The sequence below is a fragment of the Falco cherrug genome, chromosome 1, assembly GCF_023634085.1.
Source record: "Falco cherrug isolate bFalChe1 chromosome 1, bFalChe1.pri, whole genome shotgun sequence".
Taxonomy (NCBI): Eukaryota; Metazoa; Chordata; class Aves; order Falconiformes; family Falconidae; genus Falco; species Falco cherrug.
Genome location: NC_073697.1, coordinates 17,755,140 through 17,775,392, shown reverse-complemented (window position 1 = coordinate 17,775,392; position 20,253 = coordinate 17,755,140). Strand labels below are relative to the sequence as shown.

General features: G+C 45.5%; 1 protein-coding gene across 1 annotated transcript; it reads left to right on the top strand.

Annotated features, from left to right (window-relative positions):
- The first annotated feature begins 15,438 nt into the window (after positions 1-15,438).
- On the top strand, positions 15,439-20,008 carry SPP1 (secreted phosphoprotein 1). The gene is made up of 7 exons (XM_027813062.2): positions 15,439-15,595; positions 16,843-16,909; positions 17,014-17,064; positions 17,970-18,074; positions 18,214-18,258; positions 18,532-18,768; positions 19,250-20,008. Exons 2-7 carry the CDS (start codon positions 16,856-16,858, stop codon positions 19,700-19,702), a joined length of 945 nt encoding a protein of 314 aa, XP_027668863.2. The 5' UTR covers positions 15,439-15,595; positions 16,843-16,855; the 3' UTR covers positions 19,703-20,008.
- Positions 20,009-20,253: the final 245 nt, after the last annotated feature.

Below are 20,253 nucleotides of genomic sequence, written 5' to 3'. Positions count from 1 at the left end.
TTTTTAATGACAGCAATAAAATACTTCTGCCTCATGGTGCAAAAGCCTCACTAGTAGCTGATGTTAGCCTCTGTTTCTCTCCCGTTCAAAGACTATGCTGTCAGGGACAAAGTGACTAGTACGCAACTTTGTCAAGGCCTTATCCAGGGCACCATAAAGGAGAAAGCAAGGGAGTCCATTGCCCGGAATGCTGGGCTCAGGAGGCAGAGCTGTGCAGGGCTCTGGCATGGAATTGTTCTGTCGGGCTGTTCTCAAAACAGCTACTCTGCTTCTCGGACTCTGCAGAAGATTTCCAATAGCCATGAGGACCATGGAAAAGGCTTTTAAGGGCTCAGAGTTGTAGGACATGCAAGGGCACAGGTCAAAAGCTAACCTCTTCAGGGGGAAAATAAAGCCCTGAGGCTCAAGGGCTCAGTGTGGGACAGGTGGGTCTGTGTGCAGGTGACAACCCAAGTACCTAAAGCAGCCACTGTGGTGTGCTTTTCCAGGAGATCAGAAACAGCTGAGAAAAAGGTATTTTACTTATTTTCTGTCTCTTTGATCCTCCACTGTTGCTAACCAAACCCTTGATGTGACTTGTATCAGGAGCAAAATGGTGATTTCTAACCATTTTTGCATGTAGGACATGCATTTCCAAAGTTTGCTGCAGGCTCTGACCCTTAGCAAGGGCCGGTGACCCATCAGCATGCCAAGCACAAGGAGAAGGTTTTGCTTGAGGTATGTGGCATGGCATGCTCTTTTTACCTCCCTTTCTTGTAAAAACTACAAAGGAATTATTATGCGGTATAGGTAGAAAAGTGCTGGTATAATTCAGTTCATATACAGGTATCTACTGAGAGCTACTTGTGTTTTCCTAACACTGCTGGATATTTAGTGTTTGTGTGCTTGAGAGAGACTTGCGGTTGTTCTTGGCCTGTGATGGCATGCTGTCATTAAAGATCCTCAGGAAGGCAAAGCTTGTACTGGAGAGATGTTCTGTTGCTGGTGTGAGCATCTTCCTCTTTCTTTAAAGACAGTGAAGCACTTCTCAGCCTGGAGCCTGCGCTCATTAGGGTGAGCAACAGAGAGCTTTAACCCCCTTTGCTGCAGGAATTGATATACTTACCTTGCTGAAGTGAGAGACAAAACATGATTCATAAGGCACCAGCCTGGCACTGGAGGGCTGCTGGAAAATCCCAGTTTAAAAGCTTTACATGTTACTGAAACAAAGCAGTCTGTCACACTTCTGGATTGCTCAGAATTGGTTTGTATTTCTTTGTGTTTGCTATACAAAGGGGCAGTCTGGACCTCAGCTCCTCCTGATGGTCAGGTTGTTTCTCCAAAACTTGCAGGTGTGCCAGGTGTTTGGTCTGAGAGGTGTGTACCTGCAACAGGCTTCAAGCAAACAGGGCCTGTGGATGGGGGTCATGGGCAAGCAGAGCTCCCCACGTGCTGTGCATGAGGCAGAACCCTTACACAAGCAGAGATATGCAACGGTTGGCTTAAACCACCTCCCTGTGAGTTGGCTGGCCCCGTGATTTGCCTGAAAAATTTCATGTGCCTTTCTCTGTTTGTTTTTCCCAATGGAAAACTCCAAGCCTTTTTGTACACCCTGACAGGCCATGGGGGTGATTGTGATCCTGCAGCAATTCCTGTGATCACGATCAGTGTTGGACAAATGCTAAATCCATGCTGTGCCCGGCACCCCCACTCTTCTCAGACCAGCTTGCCTGTGTTATCCCCTTGGACAGGCGAGGGCTGCATGGCCTGGGTCTTAACAGATACATCCCCTGCTGTCAGCACCCTGCTTGAGCCAATGTGACACACAGCAGGACCTTAAAGCCTTGCCAAGTAACAAGGCTGGTTTAGGATTTGGTGCCTTGTGTGTGTAGAAGGAAGGAAGGGACTTGCATACTTGTGATTGGATTTTCCTTGCAGGTTTGTGCTGGCAGGCAAGAGCAAAATGTGTCTGTTGCCTCAGGCTGCTTGCAGCTTGCTGGCACTTGCCCAGCTATAGGTGGCCAGAACTGGGGTGGGCAGGAGGGCAGCTGCTCGCAGCAGCACCCTGATGGTGTTGCAGGAGGGTAGGGGTGTGCATTGGCTGTGGAGAGAAACAGTCTCAGCATGTCTGTCCTTGACATCTGCTTCTGACACAAGGCCAGACCTGTCACGGGCTCTACAAACAGGGCTAGAAGAGTAATCAGGTACTAAGTGCTTGCTGGAAGTGTCAGGTCTCTGGGAAAACCCTTTCTGATCCATAGCTGTCAGTGTTGTGTTGTGACAAAGTAAGTTGCCAGACCAAATGAGCCGAAACATTATAAAACACATGGTGAGGGGATACCTTTCAGGTTCCCATCTTTCAGCAGGAATTTGGTTCAAGAAACTCTTCAGGTTTTGTCCAGTGGTCTCTGTGCAATTACCGGGAAATCAAAATATTTAATCTTCTTTCCAACTTCCCTTCTTTCTCCTTGTTGCTTCTCTTGTCTTGGATCCTTCCAGGCAGGATGGGGTTACCTTCTGATAGATATCTAGAAAATTAATTTTAAAAATAGATACTATACGCATATATTGCTTCTGCTTAGTCATGTGCACTCCTATAGCCTTCTAACACATGCCTTGACTGTTGGAAGATGCAGCCTCAATGTCCCTAGGTCACTTTGCCACCTCCCTGGGCAGTGGCGGTGATGCTGCTCCCTAAAGCTCAGCGCATTTCTCACCAAGACGTGCAAGCCTGTGTGGAGCCCCCGGGCCCTGGCAGCACAGAAGAATGGCCAGGCAGGTGCTGCAGAACTAGGGGAGGGCCACCACAGTGTACACCCCTGTGTTCAAGTGTCAGGGGGAGCAGCTTTCAGGCAAACTGGTATTGCTCCCGTGTGGTCCCTGCCAAATCAGCCTTGGTTTGTTTTACCTGAGCCACGTATAATGCAAGAAGCTTGTTGCCAGCTTTTGCTCAGTGGTTTATTCAGCCATGTCATTTGTGCTGCAGTGTCTTTCCTTATGGATGGAGGCCCCTAACATTTATTTGTAAATTCCTGCAGTGACTTAAGAAAATAAGACAGGAAGCAGCCGATATTTTGTTCAGGTACATTGGCTCAGAAAGCTTTATAGTAATGACTGTTGAGCCCAAATCCAAACAAGTTCAGTAACCGTGTTAGACCTACTTATACTAGTGAGGCTTCCCGCTGGCAGAACATAGTTTTTCATTGTTGTTTAATGATTGACCTTGTTTGGAAAGCAGGGGAAAGTAAACTATTTGTTATTTCAGTCCTCTGTTTCCGTCTTGGATTATATGTCTTGTATGTGGGGACACGTTGCAGGGAATTACGCATTTGAGTAAAATGACCTCCAGCCAGGAGGTGCCTCACCAGTGCTGCTTTCCTAGGTTGTAACCATGCAGCCACATCACACTGCACTCCAATTCTCTCAACAGCTCCTGGGGCTGTTGTATGTGTCTTTAAGCGCTTTGCCACCTCGAGAGCAATTGCAAATACACAGTGAAACGTGAAAATGGTCCCGTGTTTGGTCAAGTTCTTCCATGGTTAGGAGAGGCTTTTTCAGAGGAAAGTTTGACTCATTGCTTTGAAGAAATATTCCACATCTTTGTGTGAGCTGCCCATGAGTAAGTATATGTATCAGGTTTGTCAGAACTGAGTATTTCTATGTAAGTTTTAATATTACTTGAGATCAGAACAGGATTTGCCATGTCAAACAGGATCACAAAGCATATGCATGTTGTGGCATATGTTCAGTCTTTGGAAAACTGCATTTATAGATTGGGGGAAACAAGTTGCTTTTGGTGAGCTGACCGTCATTATAGGTTACAGCAGCCCTTCCCAGACCACTGGCTTAAACAGGAAGGGAGAGAGACGTCTGCCCTGTCTTCTGTTTGACAAACCAAACTCGTCACAGTATTTTGATGCACAAACCGTTGCCCAAAATAACCTCATTCTTGTGCTTCGGTTTATATTTGCAATTATAGTTCGCAACAGGAAGAAAACTATGTTAATTACATTTCAGAGAAGAAACATTTCTCTTGTGCTTTCCTAGAACGTTTGGTAGGGAGATTACGATGTTGAAATAAAAAGAACACACAAATAAACCCATAGATCTTTTTCATTGGAGGGCCTGATTTCTGCCTTGCTGCTCATTAGAGTAGGGGTTCTGCGGGTGAAGACATTTTGGAGAGTAATAGCTGAATAACCTGCACAAAGAATTGCTCCTGCTGGGCACAGGCTCTGCATGATAACAGTGTACAGCAGAGCTGGTAGCTCCAGCGTGACAGATGCCAACCCTACCAGACCCTCACCGAGCGGGAGTGTGTATGTGGGTGAGACCCACTGAGGTGGGCACCTCGCACGGGGCAGGTGGGTTACACTGTGCTGAGTAACCTGAAAAACTCTGATGTTGCTTCCCACGTACAGAGATGCTGAACAGGTGTCAGGCAGGAAGGATCCTCCGCTTGTGGATTTCCCCCCACATGTCTGCATTAATTCCATTGAATCCAGAAAAGTTATTCTTCTGTATTTCTACGACAAAAACTTGGAACAGGATAAAAAGACAGTGGACAACAGGCAGTCTGTATTGCATTCAGAGAGGAATGGAGAGAGACTGTCAGTGGTCACCTCAAGAACGAATGTCTAGTTTTTTTAATACCTATGCGTTTCTAATCCCTTTTCTGTCAGTGGCTTGGTTACTTTGACCATCTTGTGGTATTTCTATATATTGATCACTGGGAGGCGAAATGTTATTTGCAGAAAACCAGATGTGCATGCAGCCTAATGGAGCTGGGAAGCTCCTGTTTCCCTAGAGGGCTCAGACCTGATCACCATACAGTAAAACAAAGATTTCTTGGGCAGAAAACTCTGAAAATGGAGCAGGGTGAGAAGCCAGTGCTCTGGGGAGCCTTTCTCAGCTGTGAGCAGAAGGGTGCTGAAAAATCCTCACCAGCACCTCCGTCAAGTGTTGTCTCTGTTGAAACCAGAACACAACTTGTTAATACCAGTACTGGAGGGGCTGGAATACAACTGATAATTGTGAGCCAGCCTGCTGTGTTTGTGCATGGCTGAATTGTGTAAATGGCATGAATAATTTCTCCCCCACAAAAAACAATGGGAAAGCCTGTGCATAATTTAATTCTTGAAGTTAGATGAGCAGCATAATTAGAGTTCATCGATGTGACTTTATGGAAAACAGCTTTAACCCAGAATAACCCCAGTTCAGGAGGAATAACTGCATTTGGCCAAATGCAAGCTGTTAAGCTCAGCAATATCTGGAGTTGGTCCTTTGGTCTGATTTGTGCAGGGAGTTAAAGTAGAAGATGGTCTGTTTTAGCTTTAAAAGTCCACAAACCCTCACCCTCTGGTACGTATCATCTGTACACTGTGGTAATTGACTCTTTCAGTCTCTGTATTACAAATGCAGGCCTTTGCATTTTGTAGAGTTGTCAGCTTTCCAGGGAAGACCTTACGGGTATTGACCTGGACCCCCTGGACAGACCAAGCCACACATAACAAGGGAGTGCACAGGCCTGCTTTCACCCCTGTCAATTGCTACGAAGGGATGGGATAGGGAAGAGAAGCAGCCCAAGCAGACAGGCTAATTGTCAGCAGGCCATACCGTGGTGAAACAGGAGCAGCCCTGGTGTCTTAAGCTTCAATTTGCAGTGTCTGTGTAGCCCACGTAATGAAAAAAGCCACCCTCTTCCCCACCTCCAGTGTGCAATCTGAGTTATGTGCAAACATAGCTGTTTTCCACCAAAGTCTATGGGGAAGGCTTCCTGTTAAAGAAAGATATTTAAAACCCACATCCAGGGAATGCAAATACGGGGCCAGGTTGGGTTTTGTTGTTTGGTTGGGTTTTTTGTTTGGGTTTGGTTTTTTTTATTTTGCCTCTGTATTGTTCCTTGCTTTCCATGATGTTAATGATGGGAAATCAATGTGTTAAGAGAAATGCTAGCAGAACTGTGAGTTCAGAGTGAGATATTTAGTATCTCTTGGGCATCTATGCCTTGTCTGGTGTGTGGGCAGTATCGGTCCAGGAGCTGATAGACAAAACAGGCAAGTTGTTGCATCAGGTCTTATAGTTGCCTCTTTTTAAAACATATATATATTGAATAATCTTTCCCCAATAGATGTATGATCAATAAGAGAAAGCTTGTGCTCACACAGTAGCTTTGCAAGATCAGACCCATATTTAATATTATTTTTGCTGAAAATTATTTAAGTCACATGATGCAACGTCAGCATGGGAAGGGAAGGTATGGTAGACAATGGAGTTAAATGAAAGGCTACTTCAAAAAATCTCACCATAGTAGTTTGCATTTCTTACTACTTTGATGCTACTGTGTTTTTTAGTTATCATTGGGAAATCTACATTATTTCTATCATCTTGAGAGCTCAGACAAGCCAGCCAGCATGCCTTGTAACTAGCCTGTAAAAGCAGCTGCGTTATATCCCAGTAATGACACTCATGGCACTGGCCGAAAAAAGCCATGGTGAATGTCCCCTGGACAGCCCACCTCCTCTCACCCTTGCTCTGAGACTCAGTCCTGAGTTTCCTCTTGCAGGAATCTGTGTCAAACGGGACTGCTGCTCTGTTACGCTGCTCCCTCTCACAAGAGCCACCACCTAGCAAAGGGGTAAGATGAATGAATCAGCTGATCAGAAAGACTGGAAGGTATAACTAGAAATGGGCAGTGCATCAGCCTGGCTTCTTTGCCCGGGGCAGAGGCAAAGGAGACATCCGTGGCCATGCATGTTTGTTGAAATTAAGCCGCCCTCCTTCATTCTTTACTGAACTCTCAAACATGGGGCTTGGCCTAGCCTTGCTAGGACTTGCCATGGTCCGCTGCTCTCTTGTTGGTTTTTTTGTGTTACTTCCACAGGACTCAGAACTCCAGCATGTCATTTGGTTCAGGAAGTAGAATTTCAAATATTAATGGTATTTGCATATGTATGTTAGTACATACGTGCATCTCTCTGTGGGTGTATTGCTGTGGCTGAGCCAGCTGTAAGCCTGCTCTGATCAGACTTTCAGCCTGGGATATAATTATGCCTCTAATTTTCAATCAGTAAAATTCTAGCCGGCTTGTGCATGGATGCAAACACGGTTTGCTTCTGAGGGTGTCTGTACTAAAACCTGTCCCAGGGAAAGTTAGCTTCTTTTTGTAAAAGGTTACTATAGAAGAACCTGTCCTGCAGAAGTCATTTATACTAAGGAGCTTTGCTAGCCACATGCTGACCTGCAGCCAGCTGTGTTTTTTGCTGTAGCCACCACACTATTTCTTTTCCTCTGTTTAGGAGCTGGGTTGATATGCAGTTGCCATCACTATTAGCGTCCTGCAGGAGCAAGAAGTGTCAGGGATGCGGGCAGCGGTGTGGTCGTGCAGGGCTTGGACAAACAGATTCCTGTGGGCTGTCTGCAGCGGTGCCAATGAAGATGCACGTGCCAGAGTTTCTATAGTGCTTCCTTCAGGGACCAGGTGCTATAATAAATGCTTTTCAGCAGCCTGCTGAGGGCACAGTTATCTGTTGACAACCTGCCTCCTTAGATCTGCAGTTGCCAGTCTGGCTCAGCCCACGTGTCTCTGCCCTGTCACTGCCCTGCTGCCTGAGGTCAGACCAGCACAGCTCCAACAAGTACTTGTGCTTCCTCATTTTGTCTAATCAATTGCTTAGATGAGATTCAGACTGTGTTTCAACATCAGTTATTTTGGGTATAGCAGATCAAGTTTCTCCATACAGAACGGATGTTGCTTCCCAAAATTGCTTGTCATCCTCTGTGTTCACATTTTCCATGGGTAAGGAGAAGTCACTTGACTTTGTGATAAACAAGACTCAGTAAGCAAAACAGCAGTTCTGGCTTGTTATTTATTGACTGGCAATGCTCTTCTTAATGCAAAGAGCCCTGATACTGCCTATGCTCCTCAAGTGTTAGTTACCTGTCCTCTGCCCCTTATTACTGTTTGCTTCAGAGCCTGTTATTTACTCAGTTTCTTAGGTTTTCCTTTCCCCTAGTTAATGTATAGCTGCAGTTTGCTTCCTGCTTTGCATCCATGTGCCAACCACAGTTTGCCGTTTATTCTGCCAAATTTATAGCTACATGCTCAACCAATAATCTGTCGAGGTAGCCAGCATGAATTATGTGCAAAATGTTATTTCCTAAATCTGGATGTGATTATCTCTCAACTGTGTATTTCCAAAAAAGCAACTCCCTTCCAAAAAGAGCTGGTTAGCAAGGAAGAAGAGCAGGGGCTTGCCAAAAGTGTTGATGTTGCTCCTTTACCTCACAGGCTGTCTTTCCCCCTGGCTGGCCAAGCTCAGCGTGCCTCTGTGCAGTTCCCTTGTGTCGCAGGCTCTGGAGCTCTTGGTGCTCGGTGCTGGGCAGGGTCAGGGACTGGCCGGTCCAGGAGATGACAAATCTGGGGAGTAAGGCCACCTGCCCTGTGTATGTGAGCTGCCAGTTCAGCAGGTACTTTACAAAACAAAATATTTTTTGCGTTCCAGTCCTGTTAAAAGGGAGGCCAGAAAGGAAAAGAAAACTGACTGAACACGAGGGGTGTAGGGTGGGGTGTGGAAGGTACCTTTCTAATGAAAATAAATCTTTTTGATTTTTCCCAGACATTTGTTTCACCACATCATCTGAACTATTTCAGTATTTCAATTTATCCTATTTACTTGAAGAATTATACAATTAAGAAAATTAATATTTCCTTTGACTTGCTGATGGTAATACCTGTCAGGTGCGAGTTACTACTTCCCATTCCATCCAAACAACCCCCAATTTTTAAAAACTGAAAGGATTAATACCACTGTAATATGCAAAACACAAGGAGAAAGTGCTAGGTCTGAGTGCAACATTTATGGAACATTGTACATACGATGTACAACACTGACTGCTTGTTGTACAAGATGTGGCTACCTCAATACCAATTAAGATGAAGTATCCTGACATGCAGGAGATTTCCTGACCTTCCAAGCCAGAACAAAAGTCATCCATTGCTGCAGTGAAGCCTGGTGCCTGCAGAGCTCCTGCCTGGATGGACTTAGAGGGAAAACAGCCTCATCGCCTCCGAGCTTGAGCAAACTGTGGGGAATCTCCCTGTGACTCAGTCGAGATGGCAGAGGCCATGACTCTAGCCTGCTGGTTTTTGGTTTCCCCACAAAATCAAATCAGCTTCTCAGCCAAACAACTTCCTCCCTAAATCCAGTCTCCAACTTTTTAATTTCCCTTCATCAGGCCCACAGATGATTTTTTCCTCCCACTCCGCCAGCGGGGGCTCCACACACAGGCACACAGTGCCTGGGAGATATTTGCGTTTACACTGAGTCAGGTCTGCATCCGTCTCACCTCAGACCACAGCAGTCCTAGACTGAGAGTTAAGGAAAACCGCTCACAACAAAACCTGAAGCTACGTGAAATCTGAAGGGTTTGTGGTGTGTAGCCCAGCCTGAGTGTGAGGTCAGGTTTACTGACAGGGTCACAAGCGCTGTTAGTAGTCCTGGTCGTAGAACTCATGCTTTACCTTCCCCAGACCTTCTGAAGATAGAAAAATCCAGGCAGGCTGCAGAAAACATGCCTTGTGTACAGATAACCACAGATATGCAGGCTGCAATCCTGTGTTGCGTAATGGCCGGCAGGCACCTCTCCAAATCATCTATTTTGTGCTGGCCCCTTCCAGGAGGGATTCCTAAAGTATGCCTTGTAAAAGGTTTGTCTCTGCGATTGGTAGCAACCTTTTTTTGGACTCTCTTCCTCATGCTGTGAGCCTTGTGTGGAAATGTGACATGAGCTCAGCATGGTATATGTAGGATGCAAAATCAACGCTGCTGTGTGATAAGGATTATGATGGCAGTTAGGATTCTCCCTCTGTCGTGTAGTATAGGGTTGCAGTGCTCATCTCAGTTATGCACAGAAGCAGTGTGTGGGTGACTGCGGAGGAGGAGTTGGCCCATCCTCTTCTCTGCACACCTCTTCTTGTACTGTACAGTCATGCTGTACTGTAATCTGCTCTTTTCTTGCAGCGAGAGGGTGGCTCTTCGTGCTTTGCTAGCAGAGCTTAGTGAAGTGGAGGGGTACTGGGTGTGCAGAATCATCCCTGTAATGCCCTGCCAAAAGTCCCTGCCTAGGTGGAACAAGCATCTTGTGACTTTCCAACAGTTGCACAATGCAGAGCAAGAAGATGCTGTTCTTTCCATACCCGTTCTGCATATTCAGACGTTTCCATTAGTGTCCTTTCTCACTGTGAGGATAAAGTTTTGCAGTAGGATAGGAAATGGAACTGCGATAGTAGGGGAGGGAGAGAGGGAAACAACTTGTCACAGTGTTTTTGCAATGCTTGTCCAAAACGCAACATACTGTGATGCTATTTCCTACTATCAAACTCCCCTCAGTACTCAGATTGTGAGCCCTGAGCCAACAAACTGATGATTACTTTCTTATATACATATAGAGGATTTAAGCACATGCACCTTGTGTGCTTTGCTTCATCCTGGACCGTTATCTCTGCAGCGGTGTTCAGGCTTCAGAGCCAGCATCCTGAGAGAGTGGATTGAGCTCAGTTCCCATTGAGATGGTGAAAGTCTCGTTGTCCTGTTCTCAAACAATTGCTTTTTGAGGGTTACATACATCACAAAACTGCACAGTCATTGAAAACATAATGTACGCCACATATATTTTCATTGGTTGCTTTTGTTTCTAATTCAGGCTACTTTTCTGTTTATTAAATTTTCCAGTTGAAACAAATGCAATTATTTTTCTGTCAATTCAGAGGTGAAACACAGCAACACAACCAGCACTGGAATGTCTGGTGTTTTGCTCTTTGCACTAGTAACTACAATGACCTAAAAATAACCTAATGTTTCCGTGTTGGTTTAATTCCTGCTGCCGCTCCATGGATTTCAGTGTTAAAATATATTAATTTCAACAGGAAAAAAAAAAAAGGTCTGGAAAATTTGGTTTCTTTAGCTGGCTGTGAAAGTCAAGAGAGAGAGGAAACATCAGCAGGGTTCTGTTTTAGGCAGCTACAGGCAGCTGGACTGTATTTATGCTGTAGTAGGAGCAACTGCTCAGCTCTGTGAAAGCTGGGATCTGACTGATGCTGTTCAGCCTCCAGGATTTGTGGGCCACAGCTGTATGGCGGTTTCTCAAAATTATTTTTTTTCTTCAGTTTCCAAAGCTGTTTCTAAAAAGGCATTTGAAATTGTGAACAGGTAGCAACTAGTGTCAGAAGTCAGAGACAAGCAAGTGGGCTCTCTTTATGCAGAGGGAGATAAAGACAGACCAAAAGACTGCGCTATCTGCCAAACACTGGCACTTTCTAACACGCTGGCTGCTTACAGTGGGGTTGTTTCCCAGAAAGTCTCTGTTCTGTCCCAATTAATCACCTACTGCAGCTCTAGGTCAATGGTCTGCCTAGTTCCACAACCCTTCCCGGAACGGCTAGGGCCAGCTCTGGGAAAGTAAGATACCATAACCCCCTTATTGCCTTAATGAGGGTGAACTAGATCTCACCTTGCCAACTAGTCATCTGAGCTGCATTGCAGGTTGGAAGTGGAAGGGTGGCTGGAAGGTCATGAGCCTCACATCACTCTGAACTGCCCTGTTTGCTCCACAAAAGGTTTTGCTGGAGAGAAACTTGCTGCTGCTTGTTTGATTGCTGCTCTGTTTTGGAAACGCTCTAAGTGGTGCAAAGCAAAAGATACACAGTTGTGCTGCACTGCATGCATTATCGGGCTGCCCTGCTCATGGGTGTAAGGAGCAAACCTCTGTTGTAAATTCTTTACTGAACAGATCTGAAACCCATATCCCTTCTGCATACCGAGTACTGTCCTAGGCCTGGACACAAACGCTGTGGTGCTCTGAGGCAGAAGGTTTTTTGAAGCCTACCAACTGCTGAGTGTAAGCTTTTCCCCACTTTTGAACCTTCAATTAGGAAAATTCAAAGGCTTTTGAGGACATAGTGTATTGGCTGACATGCTGAGTTTCCAAGGTACTTTTTGGAAGTATTTTATGGAAGCAATGCCAGAAAGTTTTGCTTTTCACCTGTTCCTCACAGAAACCACTGTTTGTACTAAGTCTGCTTTTCTTTGGGACACTCTAGATGGAAAACAGTTGTTTCTAAGAACACTGCTAAGCTGTGGCTTCTTAGGGCTTTTACTTGATAACATTCTTAATGCTGCTGAAGAAATTAATCTCTCTCTCCTAGTCTCGGTCTTTGCCACCTAAGGCTGCTCTGGTGTTACCTGAGACTTGCTTTTTGGTGAACAAGTCTAAACAAAAGGCAGCTTTCCTGAAAGACTGAGCATTACAGGTCACTGCAGGCAGGTTGGGATGTCCCACGCTGGCCAGAGATATCACCGGGCATCACACTTATGCCTCAGCTCAGGATCTTTGGTACGTGTCCAAGGTTGCACAGGCAGGCACTGATAGTGCTTCTTGACGACACGAAATGGCAGCCTAACCACATGTTTCTAAGGCAGCCCGGGATGGAAGAAATTGTGGTCAAAAGCTCTGCTTGACAGGATAGCTGAGTAGAAAATGTCACCTACATGCAACAAATTACAGCCTGTCACAGTTGTGCTCTGCACAGACCCTGACAGCTCTTGAAAGCTAAAATCATGTACCCTCCCACTTGTACAAATTTGAGTAAGTTGCTTCTGCTGTGCCACCGCCAGCCAAATGCTCTCTCCAGAATTAGGCATTTTAATGTGGGAAGTGAAAATCGTGAAAGTTCTCCCCTTTCTGCCCTGCTTGTTCCTTATATCTGAGAGGACGAGAAGCACAGCCTCCTACCAAGGCAAAGGATTTCTCAGCTAGACTAACTGATTTACAGGATGAATAACCACATAATGACAGGCATGAGACAAGTGCTAAATTTACTACAGCTTTGTACTGGCTGACCTTGCATAAAATGAAGCCATTTAGTAATAACTGTCGCTTTACATCCTGCTTCTGGGTTACTTCAAAACATCACTGTTGTTCCCTAGTTCTTACAAAATCAACCATATAGCTTTGGCGACAGTACTCAGAAACGCTGCTATCTCCCACCACACTGGAAATACCAGTTGTTTGCCAGAAACCATTCCCTGGGGGTCACATAGCATCTCCGCTGGGAGACAAGTGTTCCAGGTACTTGCAAAAACATGTCTTGAAAAGCCACAGGGATAATTGACCTGTACACAAACTGCAGGAAAACTGTGTTTCTAATGGCTCTGGGCTTCTCAACCAGCATGACTGAAGACAGCTGCTGAACTTGGTGAAACAGGTTGTTTACAAGTCCTGACATAATACGTGTTTTCCTGAAAGTCCGATAGACAGTAATATGCCATTATGCAGACTGCAGATGCTAGAAGGTTTGTTGTTTTGGCCAGACATCAGCTCTAGGGAATCTTTCAGTATAATGTTGTTTTTCAGTTCCGTGTCTCTTGATGAATGGTGGGTAGAGAAAGTAGGTTTTTGCAGGCTTAAAATTTGATGCAGTGTGTAGACAGGAGAGCAGGACCCAGCATACCCAGTCCCATATTCAGTGGTGTGAGCCACCAAGCTTGTCTCTGTCAGATGGAAGTACTTTTTTCTTAGCAGTCAGGGGAGCTGCAAGTTGGGCTATTCATTTGTATCGGTGTTTGGGATCAAAGGTACATGGCTACCTATGGACCTGTTTTGGGGTTCCCTGGAGTCAACAGCAGTGGTGTTTTGAAACAGTCCTTATTACTAAGTTAATTGTCGTGTATTACAATGTGGATATATGAGCTACTACATAATGCTTAAGCCAAAACTTCTAAATAGCATCCACTTACAGCTTGAGTCCTGTATCTGCGTATAAGGGCTTCAGTAAACTGGCTTCCAGAAGCACTGAGCTGCAGATACAGTGGGAGATGATGTAGGTTATCTAAATCTGCAGAAGATCCCACTACTGAAATGCTAGTTACTGAAGGCTTTTTTTTGCTTGAAAAGTCTTTCCTGAGTTAGTAAATAAAAATGGTCACATAGCTCCAGAAATAAAAGTGTGGATAGTCCTTATTCAGGTGGATGCATACACGGGTTTAAGGACATGCAAAACTATTAATATACTATCTTATTATCCAGTTCTCCTCCTGGGATATTAGAATTCTCTATTAAGCAGACTACGTTAAACTTCTAGCTGTTGCTGATCTCAGCTCAAAAATATAGTTAGATAGGTCTGTGTGGTGATGTGATGGGCAGTTGCTGAGTTTACCTGGGTATGTTCCTCAAGGTGTTTCTAAAGGTGCCACAGAAGTGTTAGCAGCACAGGAAAATTGGTAACACAGGCTGGGACAACAAGGTGTCTGTTTCACTGCTGCTTGACTAAGGACACATCAGCCATCAGCTGGGCTGGAGAAATGAGGAGAAAGAGAACTTCTTTGAAACAGTTATAAATATTCTGCCTTCTAAAAGGACTGTTTGGAATGTTTTCCTGTGTTTGAATGACACCTCATTGTCATTTTAAAGACCAAATAGAAGAGGGTCTGAGAGGCTTACAGCACGTCACAGACGAGGCAGAATCTATCCAAAGCTATGGCCATCCAAGCGAGGCAGAACAGATCTGTTGCCCATCAGTAGGGCCATGCACTGCTCCGTAGCAGATATGGAATTTCATCCCATGATGTCCCTTGCTTCCTGATGCTGGTCATGGCGCTCCTTGTACTGGAGCTATAGATGCTTTCCCCACCCCCCTTCCTTTTTCTTTTTTTAATTTGAAAAATTTCTGGCATCTGATTCCTGAAAAGGGTTCTGGAGCAGGTTTGGTGAGCAGACAGCTGTAGCAGGTGACTCAACCAAACCACTCGAGACAGTAAATGAAACTAGAAAGGACCCAGATGGGATACAAATGAATAGAAAAGAAGTGTGAATTTCTGATAACGGTGCACAAACCCTTTTAAATTACCAGTGGCTCTTGTATACTTTTAGAAACAAGTTTCTGGCTACAAAATGCCTATTGCGACACACTAATTTTTCTTTTTCTTTTTTATTTTTTGACCCAACTCAGACCAAAAAGTCAAAAGGCCATGTTCTGAACCCTGTCTTTGTGATTCGTGTTGCAACATGTATTCCCCGGAGAGAAAATCTACAACATTGTGGAAGCGTTAACACCTTTTTGGGGAATTTTGTGTTCAGATCTCTTTCTTCCTGCATACATTACATAATTCTACCATCCTACCCCCTAGAGAACAGGGCATGAAAGGTTTCTGGGAAAGCCGGTTCTGCCTTTTCACAAAAGGAGGACAGACAGGCCCTGAAGTCCTCCTACACAGTACCAAATGCTGTGCATTCAAGAGACCTGCTGGTTAATGATCTTGCCCATAAGTGATGTTTTAACCATAGAGTAGGTTTTGTTTGCTTCAAAAGCCACAAAGCCAAAGAGGAAGCATCGGAGAACGTGGGCAGGACGGCGGCCAGGAGCCTCATGACCTCATCTTTTTCCGCCACATCGGGATTGGTGGCTGTGCCTGGGACAGGGTTTAAATTCCCCGAGGTCAGAGATGTCAGGCAGTCGGGGAAGGGGAGAAAGCCAGAGTTCCTGGGAGCCAACTGGCTGAAGCTGCCACTAGGATCACTAAAAGCACTCTTGCAGCAGCTGACTCCTGCACCAGAAAAGGTAATTTTGTTCTGCTTTTTTACCTGACATGTGCCATTCTGTCTGCAGCTTCATTCAAGAAAGCGTTGGGCAGGAGATCTTTGAAAACTCCTTCACTGGACAGGGACATTTGATGTTTCTCTGTGGAAAAAGGTGTGCTTTCATAGGAGCAAAGTTGCTTTAGCGATGCAAGGTATGATACATGATCACAATTTTAAATCTGTGTGCTGATAGATGTCAGAAGGAGGTTACTGAAAAGCTGGAAACTCAAAGCTGGTACTTGAACACAGAAAGCTTCCTCCCTCATGTAACCACTACCTGGCAATGTCCCTGTTTCTCCTGGCAGGTTTGCAGTTTGCGCTGCATGCTACTGAACGGACAGGACACGCACCCTTCTCAGTGTAACCCTTGAAACTGTAATACCTCTATTAGAGTGTCCTGTCTTAGGCCCAGCCTTACTAATGCATTTTAAATATGCCCTTAGTAGCCTTTTTTCCCTGCTATGATTTACTAAAGTTTTAAATGCCTCTTTTTCACCAGTAAATCAGTTTCATTTCTCAGGAATGTTCCTTATCCTGGGAATTGGTCTGTCAGCACCAGAATTTACTGCAGCTCAGCACCCTCCTAATTTCAGCAGGAATCACTCATTTATTAAATTGCTAAAACTGCCATATGAGCAGATACTTCACTTAATCTCTTGCTTGGAGAGACAGGTTATTCTGTTCAAACTTCTGGAGGGGGAAATAAAGGTCTATCAATAAGAGCAGTTTATGTTCATATAAACGGAGGTTACTCACAGCGACTCCAGTTAATAACCCTGAAAACTAGTTTTAAAATAACTGAAAAGAGAATCCAAGCCAAATCTGTCATGTCTTGTCTCTACTGACAAAACTGTGTTAAATGATGATAAACCAAAGCTGATCTTTATAGCACTTCGTTTTTCACAAGGCTTTTCCTTTGCCAGTGCAAGTCAGTAGATGACAGAAGGAATCTGCTCACCTTCTCAGTGCAGCTATTCGCACCACGGCTCTGCACTTCACAGTACCTGCTTTTAAAATTCTTGCAGCTTTTGAGTTGCTAAGTCATTACAAAACTAGCTGGGTGTGGAGTGGTAATGGAGGACAGAGGAAAAAGATTGACATGGGTAGTTTGAATCCTTAGCAGAGAGCTAGTCTCAGCACAGTGAAGTACACCAGGAGAAAGTAAAAGCTTATGGGATTTTTGTGGTATTTTACCTTGCTGACTCACTGTTCCAAAATATTTTCTAGGTAAATCGTTACGATGAAGGTGGCAGTTCTGTGTTTATGCTTTATCAGTATCACCGCTGCATGGCCAGTGAGTAAACCACAAATGCGTATCACCAATGACTTGCATATTTTCTTTGTATATTAGAAAGAAATCAATACTGACAAATGCTTTTTCTCTTTTCTCCCTTCAAGGTGAGTAAATCCAAGCACCATGCCATTTCTGCCAGCTCCGAAGAAAAATATGTAAGCTCCTTTTGTCTTTCTATGAGTTTTCTTTAATAAATTCTTCCCCCCCCCCCCCCTCTATTACACATTAGTATCAGAATACCTGTTTTACAATTGTAGCTGCTAGCAGAACATGTCCTCACCTGGCTGTTGTGAGCCAGTTTCTCAGACAGTCAAAGCAGAGAGCCACTGATGTCAGTAGACTTTTGCCATGTTAGATGTCCTGGCTGTGGACTTTTGTCAGCAGCATCTCTGGACTAGCACTGGAAATCTTAACGAAAAAAGTGTAAGCTGTCAGTTAAAAAGAGAAAAGGACTGCAGCATGGCACAGCTACTATAACCCACATTCATTAGTGTGGATCAGATGACAATATTTGGTGTTGGAAGAGCACTTTAATACAATTTCCATGATTTTTTGGAGTGGTGTAAATGAACTCTATTAAATAGTCTTCTATATAGCTATTTGATTTATACTCCATTTCCAGCTACTACCCATGTAAAATTAATTCTTTGCTCTGCTACTGCATTTAGTTTAGAGCCTTCATGATGTGGGAGATAAATCACTCTTGGTAAAAGGACCTGAGAATTAGCATAAACAATGGTCACTAGATATAGCTCCAAATTTCACTGAACAAAAAATGAGCTAGAAAAACTGATCTGAAATTCCCCAGGCTCTGCCAGTGGGAAAGGCACATCTGTATTATATTGTTTGGGTATAACGTTCATCTGGGATCATGGCTTGTTCCGAGTCCTCTTCCTACTGCAATGAATCGCTGAGGATTTGCAATTGCAGGGGGTATTGATGGCACGTATTGCAGATGCCACCTCTGCCTGAAAACAGAGGTTGTGATGCAGACAGCTTTGCTTGCTCCTGTATGCTCCTCTGTGGATTAACCCCCCCCCTTTTTTTTTTCATCTTAAAGGATGCCAGGGGCCATCACTCACACAGGTATCGACACCACCACGTGAATTCTCAGTCTTGGGAGAGTCTGGAGCACCCACAGAATGACCTGGCATCACCTCAGCAGGTAGGGGAAACTAACTGGAAGAGAAAACAGAGCACCTTTCAATGCCAAGATTTGCAAGTTAGGATTAAGTGCTTAAAGAATAGTCAACATGCTGATCAGCTCTACTGTGTACTAATAGTGAGTTTTATGTTGTTTTCAGACTCTTTACTCTTCAGAAGAAAGTGTGGACCTCCCAGTAAAACCAGTAAGTGTTCTGAACAGCAAAATGTCAGTTGAGTGCTGCAGGGCAGCCAGTGTGTAACAGCACTCAGTTTTTCCTCAATGAAATGATTTTTTTTTATGGTAACATCTCTCCTTAAACAAACCTCTCCCTTTGCTTCACCAAAGCAGGGTGAGGCAAATTCAGAGTGATTTGTGCACATAGCCCCTCAACAGTGCATAAGCGAACAGGACAGATACCAGTCTGCACATCTCAGATGTATGTTCATTTGCCTCATGCATAATAAATGTTTTCTAGCACTTCCCTGATGTGTCAAGCAAAAGCCATGAAGATGTGGATGATGATGATGATGATGAAGATGATTCCAATGACACGGATGAATCTGATGAGGTTGTCACAAGTTTTCCCACAGAAATTCCAGTAACTGTACCATTCCCCCCTTTCACCCGGGGAGACAATGCCGGCAGAGGTGACAGCGTGGGCTACAGGGTGAGGGCAGTGAAGTCTAGCAAACTCCGCAAAGCTGCAAAAAAGGTAAATAGTGCTGAGCAGTGGTACCCAGGTTTTTGGAAAAGGGTAGCGAACTTGAAAATGGACATGTCATTTTGTGGGAGTCAGTTTTCAAAAGGATTGTTGAGGGGAAAATAGGCATAAGTGAAGGAATGTGTTTCCTTTCTCTGGACACTTTAAATCAGGGGGTATTGATAGCTGTCAACGTGGTGAGGCAGGACTGTAGCCTGCTGCTGCAAGCTGTGCAATACTGCAGTTTGCACTATCATGCTGTACTTGCACATGTGAAATTTGAGGCCAGGGTCAAACCTGAGTTCCTTGCAACATGAAATGTTCACGTGACACCATAAAAGACCATGGTGTCTCCAGGCAGAAATGAATCATGCAGGCTTTGAGTGTCCCTGCAGCCTATGCAGCTCACTTTGGTGAGGTACTGCAGCACCTGTTGACGGATCAGTTCCTCAGGAGTGACGACGGCTCTCTCTTGTTTTGCTCTCTAACACAGCTTATTGCATATGATGCCACGGAGGAGGATGAGAGCGTTCCAGATGCAGACAGCCAGCAAGCAGGGCTCTCCCAGGAGGATTCTGCCACCCGCCACTCCCTGGGGAAGCACACTGTCAGTGGGGAATGGGCTGACAAGAGCCACGGGCAGGACAGCAGCGAGCTGGACAGCAAGCACTGTGACCAAAGTGTGGAAAATGACAGCTGGCAGAAATTCGACAGCCGTGAGGCAGAAGCTGATAGCAAGGCTAGTGTCAGAGGGGATAGCCACCAGAGTGTGGAAAGCAGGGAGAGACAGCAGAGCGTGGAAAGCAGGGAGAGCCAGCAGAGTGTGGAAAGCAGGGAGAGCCGCGTCTCAGCTGAGAGTCCTGACGATAACAGTAACCAAACATTGGAGAGTGCTGAGGATGCTCACGATCGTCACAGCATTGAAAATAATGAAGTCACCCTTTAAAGGGGGACGAGTGTCATGTTCCCCTTTTTCAGTTCCTGCCTAAGGGGAGGGGGTTGCAGCTTCATTTTGGGTACCTGTACAGCGTAGGGCATATGGTGACTTCCTGGGTTTGGGGCTCTTCTTTGCCCAGTGGCCTCCCCTTGGCCGCCAGCAGTGCCCACGCCCCACATGCTGTGCCGGCCTCGCGGGACGCGGTGACGGCGGTGCAGGGTGGCCAGACGACACTGTGGGCACGCTGCTCTCCGTGCTGCCAGCCTGTACTTTACTTGCTGTAACTGGATTGCAATAAAGCCACAACAACTCGTACCCGCGGGCTGCGCTGCTGTGTGCTGGGGCGGGGCGGGGGGCTCTCCCGCCGCGTGAGGGGCTTTGATGCCTCTCCAGGTTACGTGGAACAGCCGTTCCGCCGCCATCCGTGAAGTAAAACCCCTCCACCGGGCCGACTCCTGCTCGCACCGAGGCCCGGCTGGCCTGAAATACCCGGCGGCGGCCTTCCACCGCTACCGCCGCGGTGCCGCAGGGCGTCCGCTGGGCTCGGGCCCTCAGGGGGG

What these genes read in the sequence shown, in the direction of transcription:
- SPP1 (XM_027813062.2), top strand. Translation starts at nt 16,856, where the DNA reads ATGAAGGTGGCAGTTCTGTGTTTATGCTTTATCAGTATCACCGCTGCA. An exon ending in ACCTGGCATCACCTCAGCAG is followed by an intron (nt 18,075 to 18,213) that starts GTAGGGGAAACT and finishes TGTTGTTTTCAG; the next exon opens with ACTCTTTACTCTTCAGAAGA. An exon ending in TGGACCTCCCAGTAAAACCA is followed by an intron (nt 18,259 to 18,531) that starts GTAAGTGTTCTG and finishes AATGTTTTCTAG; the next exon opens with CACTTCCCTGATGTGTCAAG.